General features: G+C 41.9%; 3 protein-coding genes across 3 annotated transcripts; 2 read left to right on the top strand and 1 right to left on the bottom strand.

Moving 5' to 3' along the window:
* LOC140349208 (rac GTPase-activating protein 1) lies at nt 1-5,739 on the top strand. The gene is made up of 16 exons (XM_072435473.1): nt 1-109; nt 2,140-2,342; nt 2,509-2,648; nt 2,714-2,786; nt 2,970-3,023; nt 3,106-3,213; nt 3,274-3,412; nt 3,655-3,866; nt 3,956-4,123; nt 4,295-4,390; nt 4,448-4,646; nt 4,809-4,911; nt 5,071-5,203; nt 5,293-5,434; nt 5,512-5,614; nt 5,687-5,739. The coding sequence occupies exons 1-16, from the start codon at nt 19-21 to the stop codon at nt 5,730-5,732; spliced, it is 2,010 nt and encodes a 669-aa protein (XP_072291574.1). The 5' UTR covers nt 1-18; the 3' UTR covers nt 5,733-5,739.
* Nucleotides 5,740-6,577: 838 nt separating this feature from the next.
* On the top strand, nt 6,578-9,006 carry pex11a (peroxisomal biogenesis factor 11 alpha). Its single transcript, XM_072435505.1, has 3 exons — nt 6,578-6,681; nt 6,930-7,045; nt 8,062-9,006. Exons 1-3 carry the CDS (start codon nt 6,626-6,628, stop codon nt 8,628-8,630), a joined length of 741 nt encoding a protein of 246 aa, XP_072291606.1. The 5' UTR covers nt 6,578-6,625; the 3' UTR covers nt 8,631-9,006.
* Nucleotides 9,007-10,044: 1,038 nt separating this feature from the next.
* On the bottom strand, nt 10,045-19,511 carry LOC140349228 (RNA polymerase II elongation factor ELL2). Its single transcript, XM_072435504.1, has 12 exons — nt 19,355-19,511; nt 18,776-18,823; nt 15,107-15,234; nt 14,839-14,993; nt 13,926-14,167; nt 13,090-13,214; nt 12,690-12,798; nt 12,051-12,426; nt 11,327-11,387; nt 10,986-11,157; nt 10,876-10,920; nt 10,045-10,362 (listed from the first exon to the last, which is right to left on the bottom strand). The coding sequence occupies exons 1-12, from the start codon at nt 19,490-19,492 to the stop codon at nt 10,252-10,254; spliced, it is 1,710 nt and encodes a 569-aa protein (XP_072291605.1). The 5' UTR covers nt 19,493-19,511; the 3' UTR covers nt 10,045-10,251.
* Nucleotides 19,512-19,906: the final 395 nt, after the last annotated feature.

Genomic DNA, 19,906 nt, shown 5'->3' with positions numbered 1-19,906 from the left:
GTCAGAACCCGGTCAGAGATGGGGGAGTCCCGGGCAGTAGTGGAGGAGCTTCTGGCTTTCTGTTTCCGTAGAATCTCCTTGGAGCAATCATCCATGAATACAGAACTGGGTAAATCCCTTTTTATTTATTATTATGAGAGTTCAACAATATTAGCATTGCTGTGTAGCCTTTATGCTAGTATATGTGTATGTTATTTACCAAAATGTATTGTTTGATTATAAAACGGCATCATCATTATTTCTTGTCATAATAATAATGGGACTAAATATTTTTAATTCAAGGTATTTTAAGATAAGATAAGACATTCCTTTATTGTCCCACGTGGGGAAATTTCATTGGTGCAACGCAGGTAGATACAGAGGTAGATATAGAGGAAAAGAACAGATCACTAATAGGAAGTTTGAAAAACACTTTCAGTAGAAGATCTCCTATAAACAAAAACTCTTATAGAAAAAACCTCCCATTTCCCAACAAGGGATGGAGGGGAAAAATAATAGTTAAAAATAAATACCATTGCATGTGATCACAACAGTAATTGCACATGAATATGTGTCCCAACGGCACATGGATTGCACATGAATCACGACAGTAATTGCACATGGGGGTGGATCAGTCTCTCACTGAAGCTGCTCTCCAGAGCGGACAGAGTGTCCTGCAGGGGGCGACACTCATGGTCCAGCATAGATCTAGCCAGGACCCTTCTGTCCCCCACCTCCTGCACCGAGTCCAGAGCACAGCCCAGGACGGAGCTGGACTTCTTGATGACTCTGTCCAGCCTCTTCCTCTCCCTCTCTGTGATGCTGCTGCTCCAGCAGGCCACACCGTACAGGAGGGCCGATGCCACCACAGAGTCGTAGAAGATCTTCAGGAGTGGCCCTGTCACTCCAAAAGACCTGAGTCTCCTCAGGAGGTAGAGCCGACTCTGGCTCTTCCTGTACAGTGCGTCTGTGTTATGAGTCCAGTCCAGTTTGTGGTTCAGATGAACACCCAGGTACTTGTATGAGTCCACTCTCTCAATGTCCCGTCCCTGGATGTTCACTGGTGAGGGGGCAGTGGGGTGACGTCTGCGGAAATCCACCACCATCTCCTTGGTCTTCCCCGCGTTGATGAGGAGGTGGTTCCGCTGACACCAGTCCACAAAGTCCTGCGCCAGTCCTCTGTACTCCGCGTCATCGTCGTCCGTGATGAGTCCGATGATGGCAGAGTCGTCAGAGAACTTCTGCAGGACACAGCTGTCCGTGTCATGTCTGAAGTCTGCAGTGTAAAGGGTGAAGAGAAAGGGTGCAAGGACAGTGCCCTGGGGCGCCCCCACACTGCAGGTCCGAGTGTCAGACACACAGTTCCGGGCTCTCACAAACTGGGGTCGGTCTGTGAGGTAGTCCAGGATCCACTCTGCCAGGTCATACTCCACACCAGCCGTCTCCAGCTTGTCCCTCAGGAGCAGCGGCTGGATGGTGTTGAAGGTGCTGGAAAGATCGAAGAACAGAATCCTCACAGAGCTGCCAGGCTTTTCCAGGTGAGAGAGAGAGCAGTGCAGCACGAAGATGATGGCGTCCTCCACTCCGATGCCAGGCCGATATGCAAACTGCAGCGGGTCCATGGCTAAGCTCACGGTGGAGCGGAGGTGGTCCAGGACCAGCCGCTCCAGTGTCTTCATCAGGTGGGACGTGAGAGCCACCGGCCTGAAGCTGTTAAGTTTTTGGCGCGCGGTGTCTTGGGCTCAGGTACCAGACAGCAGGTTTATTTTCACAAAATAATTGCCTTAATTTCTACAATAGTTTTGAACTTTGCCACTGTTTCACAGTACAGTAATACTACAATGAGTGTTAGTTTTGTTTGGGGCCATGTACAAATAATAAGTTTAATCATCACTGTAATAATAAAAAAGCACACAATTGAGCTTGACTGTCCTTTTTTAAATGTGCATTCTCAAGTTTCGTGTTAAATTATCAATATCCATAGACAATTTCAGAAGTTGGTTCTTCTGTGATATGTAAGAATGAAAAGATTGTGCAAAGGCATAGGATATTCAGAGTTTTGTGTTTACAATCATTCTTATCCCTGTACATGCTTAGGCCACTTAATGTTGTCTCATCATGAACCATAATCCTCTGGGCTCCCTCATATTTTGTGTTCAGAGTTCATGGAGATGGCAAAGTCGTTTGACGCCATGAGGAGACGCTTTGCCACTGCAGAGTCTGAGTTAAAGAAGTACAAAGAGCTGCTGGTGAAGTCAGACGTGGCCAAAGCGGCGCTGGAAGTCAAACTGAAGCATGTGAGAAACCAGCTGGACCTAGAGATGCAGAAACGACTGCGAGTGGAGCGGGACTTCCAGTATTTGGTGAGAAGTACAACAGAATAATACAACGTACTGCCACACAATACTGCACGGGTATTGAGGCCTCTGTCATTCACAAATGGAGCTGAAGATGATTACATTTGTTCTTAATTCTATGGGGTCAAACGTTGGTCTGTCGCTGATCATTTGGCCCGTGTTCCTTTTGCAGCAGCGGCAGATGCAGCTCATGTGTGACATTCTGGTCCAAGACTCCAAGTCCAGTTCTTGTTTGAATGACGAACAGAAGTCTCTCCTCGCGACGTTCGAACACAAGAACCAGACCAGCACCGTCCACCGAACAAGACAGCGGTACCAGGAACTGACCGGCTCTGAACCTGGTCCAGGCCAGGTCTAACTGTAGTTCTTTTTGTCAGGTTGTCTGTGATCGATGAGTCGTCTTTTCTGTCTCACTCGGACATCAGCTACGACCGAACCGATGATGATGTGGTATTTGTTATGATTTCAATGATATTCACTGTTGCAAAATAAGATTAATCTAATACTGAAGTCTAGAGCCTACACTGCTTTAAAAAATGTATTTGTATGAATAAGCCTAACCTACCCTAAGCAACATGAACAAATCTAGCATATTCTGATATTATGAAGCTCTAACTGTGGTCTTGGTTTTAGGACCTGGACTCTACAATCATCAAGCCCCTGAAGTCCAGAGCCAGAGAGAAGCGGGTCAGAACCTTTCACTTTTTATCACAACACAAGCAGTCAAAGATATTTGACCGGTGAAGTAACCGCTGTTTCTATTGGTCAGCGGTCTTCAATGGGCGTGGTCCCCGCTGCTAATGGGTCGACGGGAAAGAGACTCAGAACCAATGTCTCCACAGAGATCCAGGTCCAGGACCGGCCTGACCTGGAGAAGGTTCGGCCTCATGCACCTCAAGTAGAGGGTTTTATGGTTTAAACCTGCATACATTTTCAGGAGGTGGAGACCATCGTCAGGGCGTCAGTTGTCACTCCAGAATCCACTCAGATCCACATGGTGGTGGGGATTACTCAGGACAAATGGGACCAGAACCAGGGATCTAGACTGAGTCCGGACCTGGCTCCACTAGACGCAGGTATCGGGATATAATTTCAGCCCTGAATCTCCTTTGCTCTAATGGCTCGATTATTGCTCTTGTTGGTCCCCAGTGAAGAGTGATCTTTCAGATAACGTTTGTTCCCAATTAAAGCAAAAATAAATATATGCAGTGTACATGGATTGTAATTTAAAATCGAATTAGTTATCTCGCGATATACATTTTTTGGCACATGTTCCACCCCATTCTTCTCTGATGGAATGGTCTGGTTCCTCTTGTAGACCAGACATCCGTGTGGTGTCCCTCTGAGGACACGCTGGAACCAGAGACTGTGACCAGAACTGAGGACTTCTTTAGGACCAACTCCAACTCCAGTACTTTTTCTAACATCTGCAACAGAACCCTCATCCAGACCAGTCCGAAACCCTGCAAGACCGGCAACAGTATGAGCGATAACACCAGCAGCGCAAAACACAACTTCATCTCCAAAACGGTACCACTCATTAAGTCATGGATTAGCCTTGATTAGAGGCTTGATTCTGGTCTTGACTGAGTAGTAATACTCTGTACTTGTTATTGAAGGTGATCCGTCCAGAGTCGTGCTGCTGCTGTGGGAAGAGAATGCGTTTCGGCAAGACTGTGGTAAAGTGCAGAAACTGCAGACTCGTGGTTCATCCTGAGTGTAAAAACAAGTGTACCGTCAGCTGCTCGTCAGCTGGGCCTACTGCACAGAGTTCCCAGATCAAACCGGTGAGTTCAAATTGGACCCAAAACCCACAGTTTGTTTTCCGAACAGCTGTGCTAAAAATGACAATTGTGTTTCTGTCACTTCTCTTCCATTGCGTTATAGAGGGAAACATTTACTTTAAGTTATAAAACATTTATCTATACAAAGGCTGGTCTGACTTTGTTTTGGTCCAGGGCTCACTGGAGAGCTTCTGTCCCATGGAGCACCCCAGAGTCCCCCTGCTGGTGGTGGAGTGTATCTCAGAGATTGAGCGGCGAGGTCTTCAGGAGGTTAGTGTCTGCCCTTTCCTTTTCCATTCCTGATAATATTGCCTGTTTCTGTTTCAGAGGGGCCTGTACAGAGTTCCTGGAGGTGACAGAGCAGTGAAGGAGCTCAGGGAGAGGTTCCTCTCTGGAAAAAACGTTTTGAATTTGGGGAAGGTGGAGGACGTGCATGTCATCTGTGGTCTACTCAAAGACTTTCTGAGGAAACTCCCGGAGCCTCTTGTGACATTCCATCTGCACCCACTTTTCATGGAGGCTGCAGGTGATGAGAGCAGGTTGAAACGATGGATTGTATCTTTTTTTTTCTTCTAAATCATCCAAAAGTTCCAAAATGCTGTGGGTCCAACACAGAAGCTGGTAAAATGGTGATAAGAGTCACGTCTGCAGTTTCCTTTTATTTAACGTAATATATTTGTTTGCCCAGAGCTGGACGATGAGAGTGGAACTGTGATTCTTTACAAGGCCATCACTGAACTTCCTCCACCCAACAAGGACACACTGGCCTTCATCCTGTTGCATCTGCACAAGTACCTGCATTTTGACTCATAGATTTCCATTGTATTTGTGTGTTCCATAAATGATACACGCCCTTCAGTTCACCCACTTGTTTCCTACCACCTTCTCTTTTGGTTGTACCCCTTGTCTCCTACTTCCTTGCCACTCACCTCAGTCTCTCCTCATCTCAGAGTGATGGTGAGTGCTGAGTGCCACATGGACCACAGTAACCTATGCCGGGTTTTTGGTCCAACACTAATCGGACATGCATTAGCAGAACCTTCTCCGACAACAATCATGAGGGACACAGCCTCTCAGCACAAGGTCAGACTAGAACCAGCTCTAAACTTGTACAGTTATTTGATTGCTGGTCTTAAAGGGAATTTCAGTTGTCTCCTGACCCTCTGTTGTAGGTGACGAGTCGGCTGCTCTCTGTTCCCGTCGATTATTGGAAGAGAGTTTTGTCTCAAACCGAGCAAACCACTTCATATGCTCCCCCATTGGTCAGCGGCACCCCGACCTGTGTCAAGATGACTAATCAGGATGAAGGACCCAGTATGCATGACCTCATTTACATGAAACTCCTCCCACATATTAGAAAAGGATGTAGTTTAAGTATGATTCTTGTGCAGGCCGTTTGTTCAAGCCACTTACATCTCCTGAGCTCAACTCTCACAAAAACCGCCGGGGTTCAATAACGGGACGGTTACGAAACTTGGGCCATGTCGGCAATGTGTAAGTCTCCTTCCGATCCCAAATCCTGAAAACCTGTTCCAGTCCAAGTAACGACTGGTTTTGTTCCCACAGGGGCCGAGCTGATCCCAGCAGACGCTTCTTCACATCTCCAAATTGACCTGACCTGTACGGAAAAAGACATTTTTAAAAAAAGATGGTAAACTAAAAAGTGTTTGAATAAATAAAGTTTATTTAAACTAGTGTTCATATCTTTAATCATAATCAGAAAAGGTTTATTGCCATTGCCAATGAACAGAATTCACAAACATAGGAACTTGTTTGGTTGATTCGGTGCAACATAAAACACTGATAAAACAACCTTTTTTTTTTTTTTTTTTTTTTTAAATCAAAAAGAGGAAACTATATGATTCTTTGGTTCAATGTTCTTGGAAGGCTAAATCCCCTCTCCTCGTCTTGTTTCTGCGAGAACAACGTGTACTCTGGACTCTGGAGTATGTGGTGAAATTGACAAACAAAAGTCAGGGAAAAGATCGTGTTTTTTAGATATTGAATGCAAGAGTAGACCATTTTAGTGTAATATTTAAGAGTTTTGTGTTTTGACTCAATAGGCCTATCTATCAAAGCGGCTAAATTAAGCTACAAAAATATATATATTTTGAGATATCTGATTTAATCGGAATCTGATTTTTTTTTTGTGCTCATACGTCATATTTCTGCATTCTAAACATAAACATCAGGCCATGCGTGAGCCTTGTGGGCGTGGCATGGAGCTTTGTGGGTGGGACATAGCTTTGTGGGCGGGGCAAGATCCTTCTTCAAACCTGTCCGGACAGAAACAAGAAACGCCGGTTCTCAAGTACACGTGATTCTGAACTGGATTTAAAGCTTTTCCTTGTACCCGTGCCACTCGTAAGTTTGACTTCTAGGCTGGTGATAGTTTAACATTTTGACCATGATAGTGCTTTAGTTCAATAATGTCCTTTGAAGGCTAAACCCCCGTGTCCTCGTCTTGTTGTTTCTGCGAGAACAAAGTGTACTCTGGACCCGACCATGGAGTATGTGGTGAAATTGACAAACCAAAGTCAGGGAAGGGATCGGGTGTTTCGGTAAATCTGATATTGTTATATTTGTTATTAGCCCGGATAGACTGTTGATAGTAATGGTGTGTGTGTGTGTGTGTGTGTGTGTGTGTGTGTGTGTGTGTGTGTGTGTGTGTGTGTGTGTGTGTGTGTGTGTGTGTGTGTGTGTGTGTGTGTGTGTGTGTGTGTGTGTGTGTGTGTGTGTGTGTGTGTGTGTGTGTGTGTGTGTGTGTGTGTGTGTGTGTGTGTGTGTGTGTGTGTGTGTGTGTTTGCAGGACGACCCAGTATGCCTGCGCTCTCTGCTCGTATCTGCTCAGAAGCTCGTCCAACAGAAAGAAGCTGGTGGCCAAACTGAAAAGTCTGGAGCGACACATGAGCACAGGACGAAAATGTAAGAATCACGGACATTAAAGCCCTTCTTCAAGCCCAAAAGATTAAGATGTGTTAGGATTACACTGAAGGATTTGTTGCAAGAGTGTGGCAGGGACTTGTATCCTTTGCCCTGTCATGTAAAGCTACTTAGAGTAACTACAATAGAGGAAAAAGTCAGAACAAATGTCTTGTACTACTAAAGCGCTGGTTATAATTCATACTTTACTAGCTATCAACATTTTAGAAATAAATTACCATGACCTTTTCTGATTATTTTATGCACTTGCCCTAGTCTCACTCACACTGACCTTTGAGCAGAGTAGTTGGTTGTTTTTTTTACTCGAATACATGCACTATTACCCATTTTCCTGCTTGTGTCCTTGCCCTTTGAACAAAGGTGAGTAATGGGTCAAACCAGGGTGTTTTGGTGTGATTTGAGTAAGCTGAAGTATCCTATTGCCTTTTTGAAATAAGTAAATGTATGTTTAAACCTTCACTTTTCAAGGTATCCAAAAATCACGGACATTAAAGCCCTTCTTCAAGCCCAAAAGATTAAGATGTGTTAGGATTACACTGAAGGATTTGTTGCAAAAACAAATGCCTTGTACTACTAAAGCACTGGTTAAAATCTAGCTTTCAACATTTTAAAAAGAAATTAACATGACCTTTTCTGATCATTTTGTGCACTTGCCCTAGTCTTGGACACTGACCTTTGAGCAGAGTAGTTTTTTTTTTTTTTACTCGAATACATGCACTATTACCCATTTTTCTGCTTGTGTCTTTGCCCTTGGAACAAACTTTCTAATGTGCTAATATGGATGTGAGTAATGGGTCAAACCAGGGTGTTTTGGTGTGATCGAGTAAGCTGAAGTATCCTACTGCCTTTTTAAAATAAGTAAATTTATGCTTAAACTTTCACTTTTCACGGTATCCATTTTTTCAAGAGTTTGGCTGTAGACATTTTAATGAGACTGAGACAAAGCTGGTTGTGTGTACTCTGTTTGTGTACTCTAACCTTTTATTCCTCTTTGTTAGTGTTCAGATTGGGGAACACGCTGCACTCCATTGACGCTGCCAAACGGACCGTGCGCATCACTGACCCGGTGCTCTGCCTCTCGCTCACTGCGGCCAACCTCAGCCGCGCCTGCTACTTCGTATGTGACAACTTACTCTGGCTCCAGAACGTGGGGCTCGTCCGCGGCGTCGACAAGGAGCGCTGGGGCCTGCACGCGTCACGATGCTACTTCTTCTCTCTGATTATGAACCTTATCCGGGATTCTTACGTCATTGGCCAGTTAATGGTCCAAAGAGCCCGAGATAAGGAGTTCCAGAGGGAGATGGACGCACGTCTCAGTGAAAGCGCTGAAGTCGCAGAGGCTGTCGTGCCCCAGTTGGATGCGCTGGTTTTTATTCTTCTCAAAATAGTCAAGTCAAATCCTGCCGTGGCCCTGGATGCACTCAAAAATATATGTGATCTCTTTATTCCAATGGATAGGTTGGGGATTTACCAGTCTAATGCAGGGGTTGTGGGGTTCTGTGGTCTTATGTCGTCGGTGATTGGAATTGTGACACTGGTGCAGCCGAACTTAAAAATCAAACCGTGACCAAGCCTTATTTTTGCATTTGCCGCAGTTAAAATCTAACCGTCGCTCAAGTTTTTAACGTAATTTATTCATTGTCTTGCAAAAGGCAACTAAAAGGTATGCAAGATTCACTTAATATGCCTTTAAAACCTTAATGAACCTCACTGTAACACTGTTTTAACTAGAACATCTTTATTTGATGAAAAGGGCTCAGTGCAATAATTTGATTAGAAAACTACACTTAAAGGTTTGTTTAAAATGGGCAGTTTAAGATCAATTGCAATATTATGAGTTTGAGGTTTGTGATATAACAATATTGTTGGATTACAATATTGCAAGTATTGCAGGACCCAATGGGAAATTGTGTTCCTCGTCTCAGATACATTCCTGGTTAAAGACTCAATCTATTATAATGTTTTAGGAACTGAGATATAAGTTATAATAGATTGAGAAAACACATCTTATTGAGAAAACACAACTTGTATCATATAAGTTGTGTTTTGCAGCAGTAGTACAAAGCAAACTGTAAAGAAAATGGACCACGATCAGTTTGGTGAATCAGTTTCCCCAAATGTGAAGGAAAAAAATGCCAATAACAAAGCCAGTCTTAAGTCTGAATCTACTAACCACCTCCTGTGTAACTTTATGGACAGAGCAATGTAACAGTGGACACTGTTTTTTTCTACAGTAATTGTACTTATATTTTTGTAATAATTTAATAAAGTAAATGAATGTCTCCAAATGTACTTGTCTGATGGCGACCACAGCTGTAACCCCTTGTGAAAATGAAATTCTTTAGCAATTAATTTGATTAGAATTGATAATTTGTTATAACTTGAGTTAATTAGACCATTTAACCTTAGGTCAGTTAAAACTGTAGCAAATCTATTACCACAGGCACAAAGAAAAACATGCCTGAAATCAGTCACTTATTTTGTTCAAAGTTGTTTTATTGTTTTTACTGTAGGAAAAAAAAGCGTAAAAAAGTGTAAAATGTTTTTCGAAAAACATAATTCCTTTAAGAAGCGGTTTTGGCTTTGTCCAAGACATTAGCGAAGTGTCCCGTAACTGTATTTCTAAAAAGGCACTCTCATATGCTGCTCCAGTGGCGACTGCACTTTAGAGGCTCCATTTCACGGCCCTGACTTGTAGATCCAGATGCTCCTCATCTGTGGAGGAACACTTCCTCCTCTAAATGAACCCCTCTCCCTTCTGAGTGGTTCTGGGTCCAGTCTCGATCTGCAAATGGAAGAGTGTCAGTCCTGGACCCTCTGCAGCTGGTCCGTCCTTGAGAGTAGGATCTTTCACTGTACTTCTCCCTGAGGTTTCTAGTTTTCCCTTGCTGAGGAAGAGGGATGCTGGAACATTTATCCGTTTGCTAATTTCCTACAATAACATTGTTTAATCTGCGTCTCTCGCCCTTAGAGACAACTGCTTTTATGATTTTGGGCGTTATAAAAATAAACTGAATATGTATCTATACAGTATGTATAGATATTTTAATATGTATGATAATCATCTCACTGGATTTATACTAAATGATTGTGCATTCAATTTGTGAGGCAGTAGAAACATGGCTCTCTCTCAAAAATAGCCATAAAGGTCATCAGTGAAGGGACAGTTTCTGATAGAAAAGTGAGGGCTATGTAAGACCATGCGCTCGGTCATAGTCTTTGATCTGGCTTTTGATATGTGACAGTTTCTGATGGAGGAACTGGCAGCGCGTCTTCTCATCCCGATAACCAGGGAATCTCTGCAAGCAAAGAACAAAATCACACGTCCATGAAACGCAAACTCAAAGTTCAGACAGTTAAACCATATTTATATTACTTTCTCAAGACAAGAAACAAAACAAGTTCATTTTTAGTGAAGTCCATATGAAAGTCTATTCAAGTCATATTTTGTTGCCTCCTTCTCCAGTAGTTGTATCAGATGTGCCTATCTATGGCATTCTTAATTTAACAATCAATTTAAAGGTGCACTATGTGACTTTTCTGGGGGCGTGGTCTGCCACCTGTTACAAATGTCAATCTAATTTATTCCATTACAGTTGTTTTTATTGATCAAAAATCTACATTTGGGCTCTTCAGAGATTTGGCCTGATGATGTCACCTTTATACTAGAGACTAATGCCATATTGTGAAACATTCTAGGCAAAGCATAAGATCCTTTTGTAGACAAGCCCGTAAAAGAAAAGACAAGAAAAGTTACATAGTGCACATTTAAGTAATTCTACATTTACTGCATGTGGAGCTCAAATACGTACTTTCTTGTACTTCTTGTACTTTTGCAGGATCCGCTCTTCCATCAGCTGTAGAGAACAGAGGAATGATTATTGTGCCTGTGGTTCTGACGTGGAGCTGCAGCTTGTAGTACCTTGTATTCCTGCGTTCCTGGGGAAAGGGTGTTGATCTTTGAGGCCAGCTGAATAAACATGTCTGTGACTGTCCTGATGTGGTCGTGAAGAGCCCTGTACTCATTGTACTCAGCACTGAAGTCCACCTGGTACTGCTGCCGCTGTTCCACCGACGTGATGGCTTTGTATTTCCTAAAGGACAAGCAAAAGCCACGGTCTTTACACTAAACATCCTGACAAATGTAGTAGAGGTGCTGAGGTCTTCATCGATGAGGAATACATGATTGATGGCAGTAAACACACATAAAGGCAACACATGTTTTGTGTTTTGATTGTTAGACCAGTGCATTTTGTGACTTACATGCAATAGTCAGGCAGTTCTTCAGTGATTCGTCTGTCACGTGTCCTCTCCTGCTCCCGTTCTGTGAATATAACAAATCATGTTCCTTCCTGGAAAAGGTGCACTGCGCCATTTCTTTTTACACTCTTCAAACCCAAAGATCTTCATCACATTTTTCATTCACCCTTCTGTCATTCTTGGTGGAAACCAAACAACATCTGTAGCCAGAGTTCCACAGCTACAGCAGTCACCATTATACACCATATTACCATTCCCACAAATTAGGGCAAGGTTCATGCACATCCCTTAAAAATGGCCTTTAAAGTTGACTGAACAAAGGATTGAACTGGGCTCAGTAACAACATTTGGTATAGAGTAAAACACATCTACAACTACAGTAGGTGGCGATAAATGCACCTTTTCAGTTGGCTGCAAACCGCCATCAAAAATAACACAACAACAATAACAACACAATTCATTCAGATTTCATGTCTACAATGTACCTAATATTCAAACACTACTGATTTATGAATAACTGACTGCTCTTGGGAAATAAAGTCATCAGTATGTAGTTTCTGTATAACTCAACAACTGTGTGTATATATATATATATATATATATATATATATATATATATATATATATATATATATATATATATATATATATATATATATATATATATATTTTATTTTTATTTTTTTCTTGAATAAAAAACAACCCCAATACTAAAAATGTCTTTTACCTGTATGGTTTTCTGGTGTCTTCTGGTGTGGGCTGCTCTCGATCCAATCTGGTTTCAAACGCGCCCTCTCCTTCTCTTTGTGCTTTTTGTGTTTCTTTTTGTGATGTCCGTTTGTAAACTGCGTCTCGGTGCTGGGGCTTTCTTTAGCCCTGGACAAAGGCGAAGCAGGTACTGTCCTCTCGGTTTGTGGCGAGGCGGTTGCAGTAGTGGTGGAGCCTCCCAGTTTGTGAGGAGTGTACAGAGGACTCGATGCAAACTCTACTCTGAGGTTTGAGTTCTCAGCGTGACGAGGGGACGTGGTGCTGTCCTGGCTCAGATCCAGTCTCTGTTTCTTTGGAGTTTTACAGTTCAAAAAGGCAAGGTTCAATGGCCGTTTCTAAAGGACAAATAAAAATAATAAAATCATATATTTGTGGTAAGTTTGACGTAAACTATGTTAGATTCTAAACTTGCATCACTGAAGGAATTTCAAAAATTAAATTATAAATACGGTAAATAAGATTGTTCAAGATGGAGTAGCAAAAGATTCTGCAGTGACTCAGTTTAGTGCTAAAAATACACATTACAAAAGTGCCACCTACATCAAGATTCTCAGCATCAAGAATTCAAAATAAAAGTGATTGTTTTAACCAGTATTACCACACTTTTAGCTGGACTCAGCTGAGATGGTGAGTCTCCAGACGTTCTGAAGGAAGAATGGTTGGACTGGGGGCTGCTGAGCTGGCTGGTGTGAAGAGGCGCAAGTTTCCTGAAAAGCAATATAAATGTCTTTCATCCATGCGTTTCGGATCACATTGTTTGTGATTTGGGTCAATCATTGTACAGAGAACAAGAGCGAGTTTGTACTAATCCTGGCTAATGTAAGACATGTGGCAATGTAGGAATGCTGTTATTCTAACATAGTTAATATTTTACGATTATCATTAGTAGTGTTAGAACTGAATTTTGTTCACTGATAATATAAATCTGATTCTGGTACAAAAATAGATGCAACCTCCTGCACCCCTGAAGCCTGCGTCCTCATTACAGAAGCACCCACCTGTTCAGCAGCCTGTGGATCACCTGTCGCTCCTCCTCCAGGTATCCCGCCCAGTCTTTCTGCACTTGTCTGTACAGCTCCTCCTTCAGAGAGTAGCTGTTGTCTTTTGGACTCAGCGTGCCGACCTAATATACGACACAATCATTTAATTTCCACACACACATCAATACTGACAAAACTGAGAGGACAACAAATATTCTCTATGACATGACTGGCACCATATACTTTTTGGACAATGTTGCAGCAATCTCTCTTTTTTCTCAGTTTTCTTTAGATATACAACCGCTGCTACTACATTGTAGAGCAGGTGTCTGTTCTAATGTTGTAAAACATTTAAAAGCTGCCTTTTTTTGTTGTAAATTTTGTGTTATTCCCCAAAACATTTATTGTAAAAACGTGTCCACTGCACACTCTCTGCAGCTGATGTTTTTTTTATTTCTCACATCAAGCTGGAAGTAAGGGCCAAGAGCCAAGATTGGTTGTGCTTGGGCGGTCCACCCCAGTTTCACACTGGCTGAAAAAAGCACTTGTAAAACTGACTGATAAATGCATGTGACTATTAACAATGTGCCAAAGGGCTTGTGAAAGCTAGGAACTATTTAGACATTAAATACATACTTCCTTCTTTCTCAATTTTAAAATCTTTAAGCTTTAACTGCTATTTTCAGTTTTTAAATAGATGCTTCAACACTAGAACTTAAGTCAAATTCTACTGTAGTACTTTAGGATTACGTTGTCACTTTGATAATGTATCAGACAAAATAAGTACTTTTCCACCACTGCTTTTGAAATACTGAATATTTTTTAAAGCATACATTTTGACATAGCTGTCCCACCTCGTCCAGCACTGTGCTCAGGTCAGCTTTATCCCTGGGGCCGACTCCTTCTCGCTCCAGACACCGCAGCAGCTCGGGTTTACGGTAGGGCTTCAGGGCCAGCAAGTGGATGACGCGCTCCAACAGGGGGCGCTGTGCTGCAGGGCTGGGGGCCAGGTTCCTCTTGTGGCTCGGGGAGAGTTTGTTGAGGCCGTCTGAGCCCGAGACTAAAGCCTGCTTCCTCTGGACCTTCACAAACTTACCTAAGAGTAAACAGACAATACAGACTCACAATGTGCTCTTCGTCTAACAGTGTTTTTTCAAAAGCCAAATCGATGGGATATAATTACATCCCTTCCTGAGCAAATCCCCTCAACTATACTGTTAATTAATCATTTGTGTAGAAGAAAACAATAACACATCTGAAATCATTGTTTTGGACTCAATTATAATATAAGATAAGATAAGATATTCCTTTATTGTCCACACATGGGGAAATTTCATTGTTGCAACGCAGGTAGATACAGAGGAAAAGGAAAAATAACTTATCGGAAGTTTAAAAAATACTCTTAATAGAAGAACTTTTATAAACAAAACTCTAAACAAAAACTCCTATAGACAAAACCTCCCATTTCTTAATAAGGAATGGAGGGGAAAAATAAATAATAAAATAAAATAAAAACAGCTAGCATAAGCCAAAATAATAATAATAATACTAATAATAATGGTAAAATAAACACTCTATTTACATCAGTTATATTTATAATTATATATATAATTATGATTTAAAAATAATAATTATACTCAATTATAAAGTGTAATATCTCCTTTTTCTCCATCTTTCTAGTCAAGTATGGTCTTTGACTTTAAAACATATGTATAAAAATGATACAATGACAGCCTGAAATGATAATAAGTATTGCTGTGAACTGACCAGGGGCCGGATCGATCTCGATGGCAGAGCGGCTCCAGGTGTCCTTCTCCACCTGGGACATGCGCTCGCGGGTCGTCTGGTACGAGTCATCAGTGGCACAAATTGTTATCTTGTCTTGGATACTGCCCTTGCCCTCCAGGAGATCCTTGCCGTCCCTGAAGAATAATAAGGAGTTAAATAAACTGAATACAAAATCATCCGTCCTTCAGGTTCGTATGATAACTATTGTGCTGTGATTTGGACTTCTAAATATAACAATATGTCTCACCCTGAAACATACTGTTGGACACAGACAAAACTAGACTGAGGTTTGTCTTTGCTTTTGTTGGACAAGTAGAAGGAGAAGACTCTAAATCCATCTGGATATTCAGGAGTAGGAGCTGGAATCTTTAAGTACTGCCAAAAGAAGAAAGAGGTGTCAGACAGCGAAAGAATGAGATGTGAAATTACAAAATAGTACAAAATAGTGTGCAATAATCACAAACATGTAAATAAGTGTGTTTTAATCGAGTGGTCAACCACTAATCAATAGTTTTCTGATGCTATATTTTACTTCTACTTGGTTAATATTTAGTTTGAGGTAACAATACTCTTACTTGAGTAAAACACTGTATTTTCCAGAGTCGCACTATAAGTCGCACTGGAGTATAAGTCGCACCAGCCAAAAAATGCATAATAGAGAAGAAAAAAACATATACGTTGCACTGAAGTATGAAATGCAGCTGCAAGTGTGAAAATAACAAATAATATCACATATAAGTCGCTCCGGAGTACAAGTATAAGTATATAAGTATAAATATAAGTCGCACCCCGGCCAAAACTATGAAAAAAGTGTGACTTATAGTCCGGAAAATACGTTATGTGGGTTTACTCTTCCCACAGTGAGCGGATCATAAAAGCTTTATGATGACAATATCACAATAAATACAAAGACAACGGATTTGAACCTTTACCCAAAGTGTTTTTGTAATCATTGTTTCTATTCTTCTAAATTCTTTTCTTTAATGCTTTGTCTGTCTGATTATATTTACTCAAAAATGCTATGTCCAAACTGTTACTCAAACAAGTAATTTTTTCCTCTTTCTCTCAGTTGGATTACTACTTACATATTACTTCTACTCGGGCAGTAATATTTTTAAGACAACATTTCGGGTAGAGTAGCCACACAACATCACGTAGCATTCCTCTCATGCACATTATAGTTCCTAGCATGTCAAGAGTGTCCTGAAGACCCCTAAATGTGTGTCAGAGGGTCTTGAGTCTGCCGCTTGAGCTCTTGTTCTAATGTGATTGATTATGAGGTGGGCCCGGGAGCGTCGTGCCCCTGGCAGATGTGGCCGGAGCACTATAGCTGCTCTGTCACAAATGCCCAGTCATGCAGCAAAGCCACAAGCACTTTTTTGTTTTTTTTTGCAACGCCGACCGACACCCCTCCTCCCCTTTCAAAACCCAACGCATGCCACTCACCCTGCCCCCATTGTCTCCTCGCTCTCCCGCATATGCACAGTCAAAACACAACATGAAGCTTCCCCACAAGGCCATGGCCACTTCGGGAGGAAAAAAAAATCAAAAATAGGTCAGAACGGTAAAGCTGTCATGATTCTCATAAACTGAATGAGACATGGACGGCTTTGTCTGAGGCTTAGACTAATTAAAACAGTTCTGTGGTGAATGTCTTGATGACAGATGTCAACAAAACGGATGATCTTAAATAGTACAAATAATGAGCTCTGCAATTAGCACTGTCACCGTAGGATAATGGGAGGTATTTTGTGAGAATTATCTAATTTAATAGGCCTTCAATACACGTCACAATTAAGAAAACGAATGACCTTTAGATCTAAAAATACATAAAAAGTCAAATAAAAGACAGCTTGTTGCGATAATGAAATTGATCAGATTCTATGTCACCATAATACATGCGTAATCATCACATTCTCCACCTTCTGCTGCAAAAGAGCTGTGTGATATGGCTGATCATTGACAATTTGAGACCGTTGGACCTACATTTGATGAAATATTATGAATTGCACAGCCCAACACTCATAGTTGGTGAACCTCAGCCACAGCACATGCAATAGCACCAGCAGCGAACGCTCTGCACCCGGGCACTTAACATTTAAATTCTAATTAGTGTCACTGGGGTCAGACTGTTTCAGGGTGGCGTTCTTGTCGTCTATGTTGTATTATGTTGTGTCAGTACGTGACACAGAAAACAGCTTGGAGTGTTGCCAGTATTTCATCAAAAACAACAAAGACGGTAGAGCTGTATTAGCCTCATTAGACTTCACCATCACCTTTCTGCGCGTTTAACTCACGTTTTAATCATGGGAAACAACTTAAATGCAACAGCAACAAACAGCGCAATGATACACCAGAAAAAAGAGGAGCTGATTGGCTGAAACGTAAATACATATAAATACAGAATGCCAGTTTTTTTGTACATTCTGTGAAATATTCCATCAAATCAAAGCTATTTCAGACAAAGACATCTCAGATTGAAAAGTAGAAATAATGGCAGTAACCCTACATTCACATTATGCCAGAAAAATAACCCATTAGTTAAATAAATTATACTAAATACTGTGATGTTTTGTTAAGGACAAACTAGTTGAGTGTTTATTTGATTCAGTATTACTATATTATCACCAGACAATGATTATTCATGACATGTTTTCAAGTTGTGCAGCCTCTCAGGATTTGTAGGAGCATGTAGATTGTTTTTGCTCCATTCACAGAGGGGGGTTGGTAAAAAGGCATGGAAGCCGAGGGGGTTGTGGGGGGCAACAGGGGATGGGCGACTGACTGTTATGCCAAGCAAAGCAAGAAGACACCCCCAACCCCCTCCGAGGACAGGCAAGGATAAAGGCTTTGTAGCACACACATCTACACCTACAGCACACACACTCATGTAACAGCAGCGGCATCACAACTGTGGAATTCAAGCTTCTGTCTGCTCCAAACCGTTTGATGTCACAATGAGAAACCTACTTCCTCAGCTTTATACCACTGTTGATGGGATTGGGAAAATGCCTGGATGGAAATAATCACGCAAAATGACACTAGGCTTCGTAAATAACAATCATCATTAACAAAAGGGTTAGTTTGCGAGTATCAATCCATAGCTGTGCTCATTTTGTGGGACAAATACAGCAAAATGTGGTTAGCAGAGACTACTCGTTTTCCCTAATGAGAGCGCCAGACGGGATCCTATGCTAGTATGTCTAATCACCATTTTGTCAATTTGATTTATTTTAAAAACAAAATGAAATCAAGAGAAAGGGGACTCGGTGAAGAGGAGATCGTGTGTTGCAGAGGAACAATGCCTGGACAGTGTGAAACAGGAATATTCAGGGGGAAGTGTGGAGGAAAGGTAAGATTATTCTACCTTCAATCAGCAGCATTTCACTTACAGAATCCACTGCTACAGCATGTTTTATAGAACCACAAATGTCGTGACAAGGAGAGCAAGTTATTGGTTTGTTAGTGATTTATGTGTATCTTCGACCGTAACGTCTGAACGGAGAATGGTAAGAAGAAATGCAGCAGGAAGTCACAATTTCCTTGTAAATTGTAAGCAATAAACCACTTTTTGCCCTTTACATCTCGAATATTCTTACTATGCAGCAGCGTTTCTATCCAATATTTCACAAAAAACGTATCTATCGGCCACAACAAATCCAGAACGACTGAAGATAAGATCCACTACCCTTTGATAAATTACATCCAGGGCAAGCTTTCAGTTGGAGACATCTCAAATACTGACACCTGTGTAAACCAATCACAACAGTCAACTCTAATTCAAACACATGCACCACATTTCTTTACAATTCATACTTTTGAGGGTTGTGAAAAGCATCATTTTGCCCTGTAGCCAAGACAGAAAATATGACATTTCAGCTTTGATTTAGTTGTAAAGTATGTTGAAACTTTGTACCCCCTGGTTTCCTGTGAAGCAGATGGTCGGCCGCTGGGAGAGTGACACCTGCAAAGAGAGACGGAGCTGCTCACCATGATCAGGATAAAGAGTTTAAACAGAACAGAAAACATGCTCATAGTATGTTCTCCGCATCGCACATCATATACAACACAGAAGAAATGACATAAATGAGTTCACTGAGATGCATTCCCTTTACGGGATATAGGCCTGGCTGGTGTGAGAGGAGGAAGCTGAGGATGAAAGCAGGATATGGGGGACCCCCGATAATATAATACATCCATGGGGACCCCTGGCTCCTGATGAAGCCTTCACCTTTACTAGAGATCTACTTCACTGTGCTTCTCCTCTTGGTTTAGCTTGTTCTTGCATAGAATGAAGGCAGATTCAGATGGGACACACTGAATGAAACCTGTTTTATCCTCTCTCTCTCTCTCTCTCTCTTTCTTTTTCTCAGTAAAGCATCACATTCAAACTTTGCTTCTTCTCATTCTTGCTTCTTCTTTGATGAGACGAAGCGCGATCGCGCAGCTCCGATCCCAACGCTCCAAGGCTCCCAGACGTCTCCGTGGCTCTTACCTTGAGGTTCTGGAAGCCCTCGAGGGCCCGCAGAGCCGTGTCAGTGAGTTTCACGTGGCGCAGGCTGTGGTTCGTCCAGCCCTTTTGGACCTGTCCGCAGGAGAGCCCGTATCGATGCTCCTGCCTCAGCGCTGCCATTTCTGCAACTGAAAGGAGCGACATGTGACGTCACGTAGGGGGGGTTGGAGGGGGCGGGGCTACGGGGGACGCACTGTTTATGGTTTATGGTTTATGGTTTGTCCACATGTGCGCGCACCAGAGACTAATGCGCGCTTTGCTTTAATGCAAGCTCTGAAAATGACTTCTCACATTGTTTTTTTGCAGGATGTTATTACCTCATGTGTCATGTTTGTTGTCATGGTGCACAGAGGGTCTACTCTTATTACTATATTACTCTATTACTCTGTTGCTCTTATCAGGATGTCACGATTTAAAATGTTTGTGTGACTATTATTGTGAGAATAAACATCGCGATTGGTCGATTATGCGCGATTATCATGAAGAAAAAAGAAGATCCAACATGTTCTTTCCTTCTTGTTTCACGTTACCGTT

This window comes from Eucyclogobius newberryi, unplaced genomic scaffold (genome assembly GCF_026437365.1).
Source record: "Eucyclogobius newberryi isolate DKJ021-1_F unplaced genomic scaffold, fEucNew1.0.hap1 SCAF_7, whole genome shotgun sequence".
Classification (NCBI taxonomy): domain Eukaryota; kingdom Metazoa; phylum Chordata; class Actinopteri; order Gobiiformes; family Gobiidae; genus Eucyclogobius; species Eucyclogobius newberryi.
This window is presented reverse-complemented; position numbering and strand designations above follow the sequence as displayed.

Bases quoted from the DNA above. Each gene is read 5' to 3' on its own strand.
- LOC140349208 (XM_072435473.1), top strand. From the start codon at position 19: ATGGGGGAGTCCCGGGCAGTAGTGGAGGAGCTTCTGGCTTTCTGTTTC. The intron at 2,649-2,713 runs GTACCAGGAACT...TCTTTTTGTCAG, and splicing joins GTCCACCGAACAAGACAGCG to GTTGTCTGTGATCGATGAGT. The intron at 4,647-4,808 runs GTGATGAGAGCA...TTGTTTGCCCAG, and splicing joins ACTTTTCATGGAGGCTGCAG to AGCTGGACGATGAGAGTGGA.
- pex11a (XM_072435505.1), top strand. From the start codon at position 6,626: ATGGAGTATGTGGTGAAATTGACAAACCAAAGTCAGGGAAGGGATCGG. The intron at 6,682-6,929 runs GTAAATCTGATA...GTGTGTTTGCAG, and splicing joins GGAAGGGATCGGGTGTTTCG to GACGACCCAGTATGCCTGCG. The intron at 7,046-8,061 runs GTAAGAATCACG...CCTCTTTGTTAG, and splicing joins CATGAGCACAGGACGAAAAT to TGTTCAGATTGGGGAACACG.
- LOC140349228 (XM_072435504.1), bottom strand. From the start codon at position 19,492: ATGGCAGCGCTGAGGCAGGAGCATCGATACGGGCTCTCCTGCGGACAG. The intron at 13,215-13,925 runs GTGGGACAGCTA...GTCGTATATTAG, and splicing joins TGAGCACAGTGCTGGACGAG to GTCGGCACGCTGAGTCCAAA. The intron at 11,158-11,326 runs GTAAGTCACAAA...CTTGTCCTTTAG, and splicing joins GAACTGCCTGACTATTGCAT to GAAATACAAAGCCATCACGT.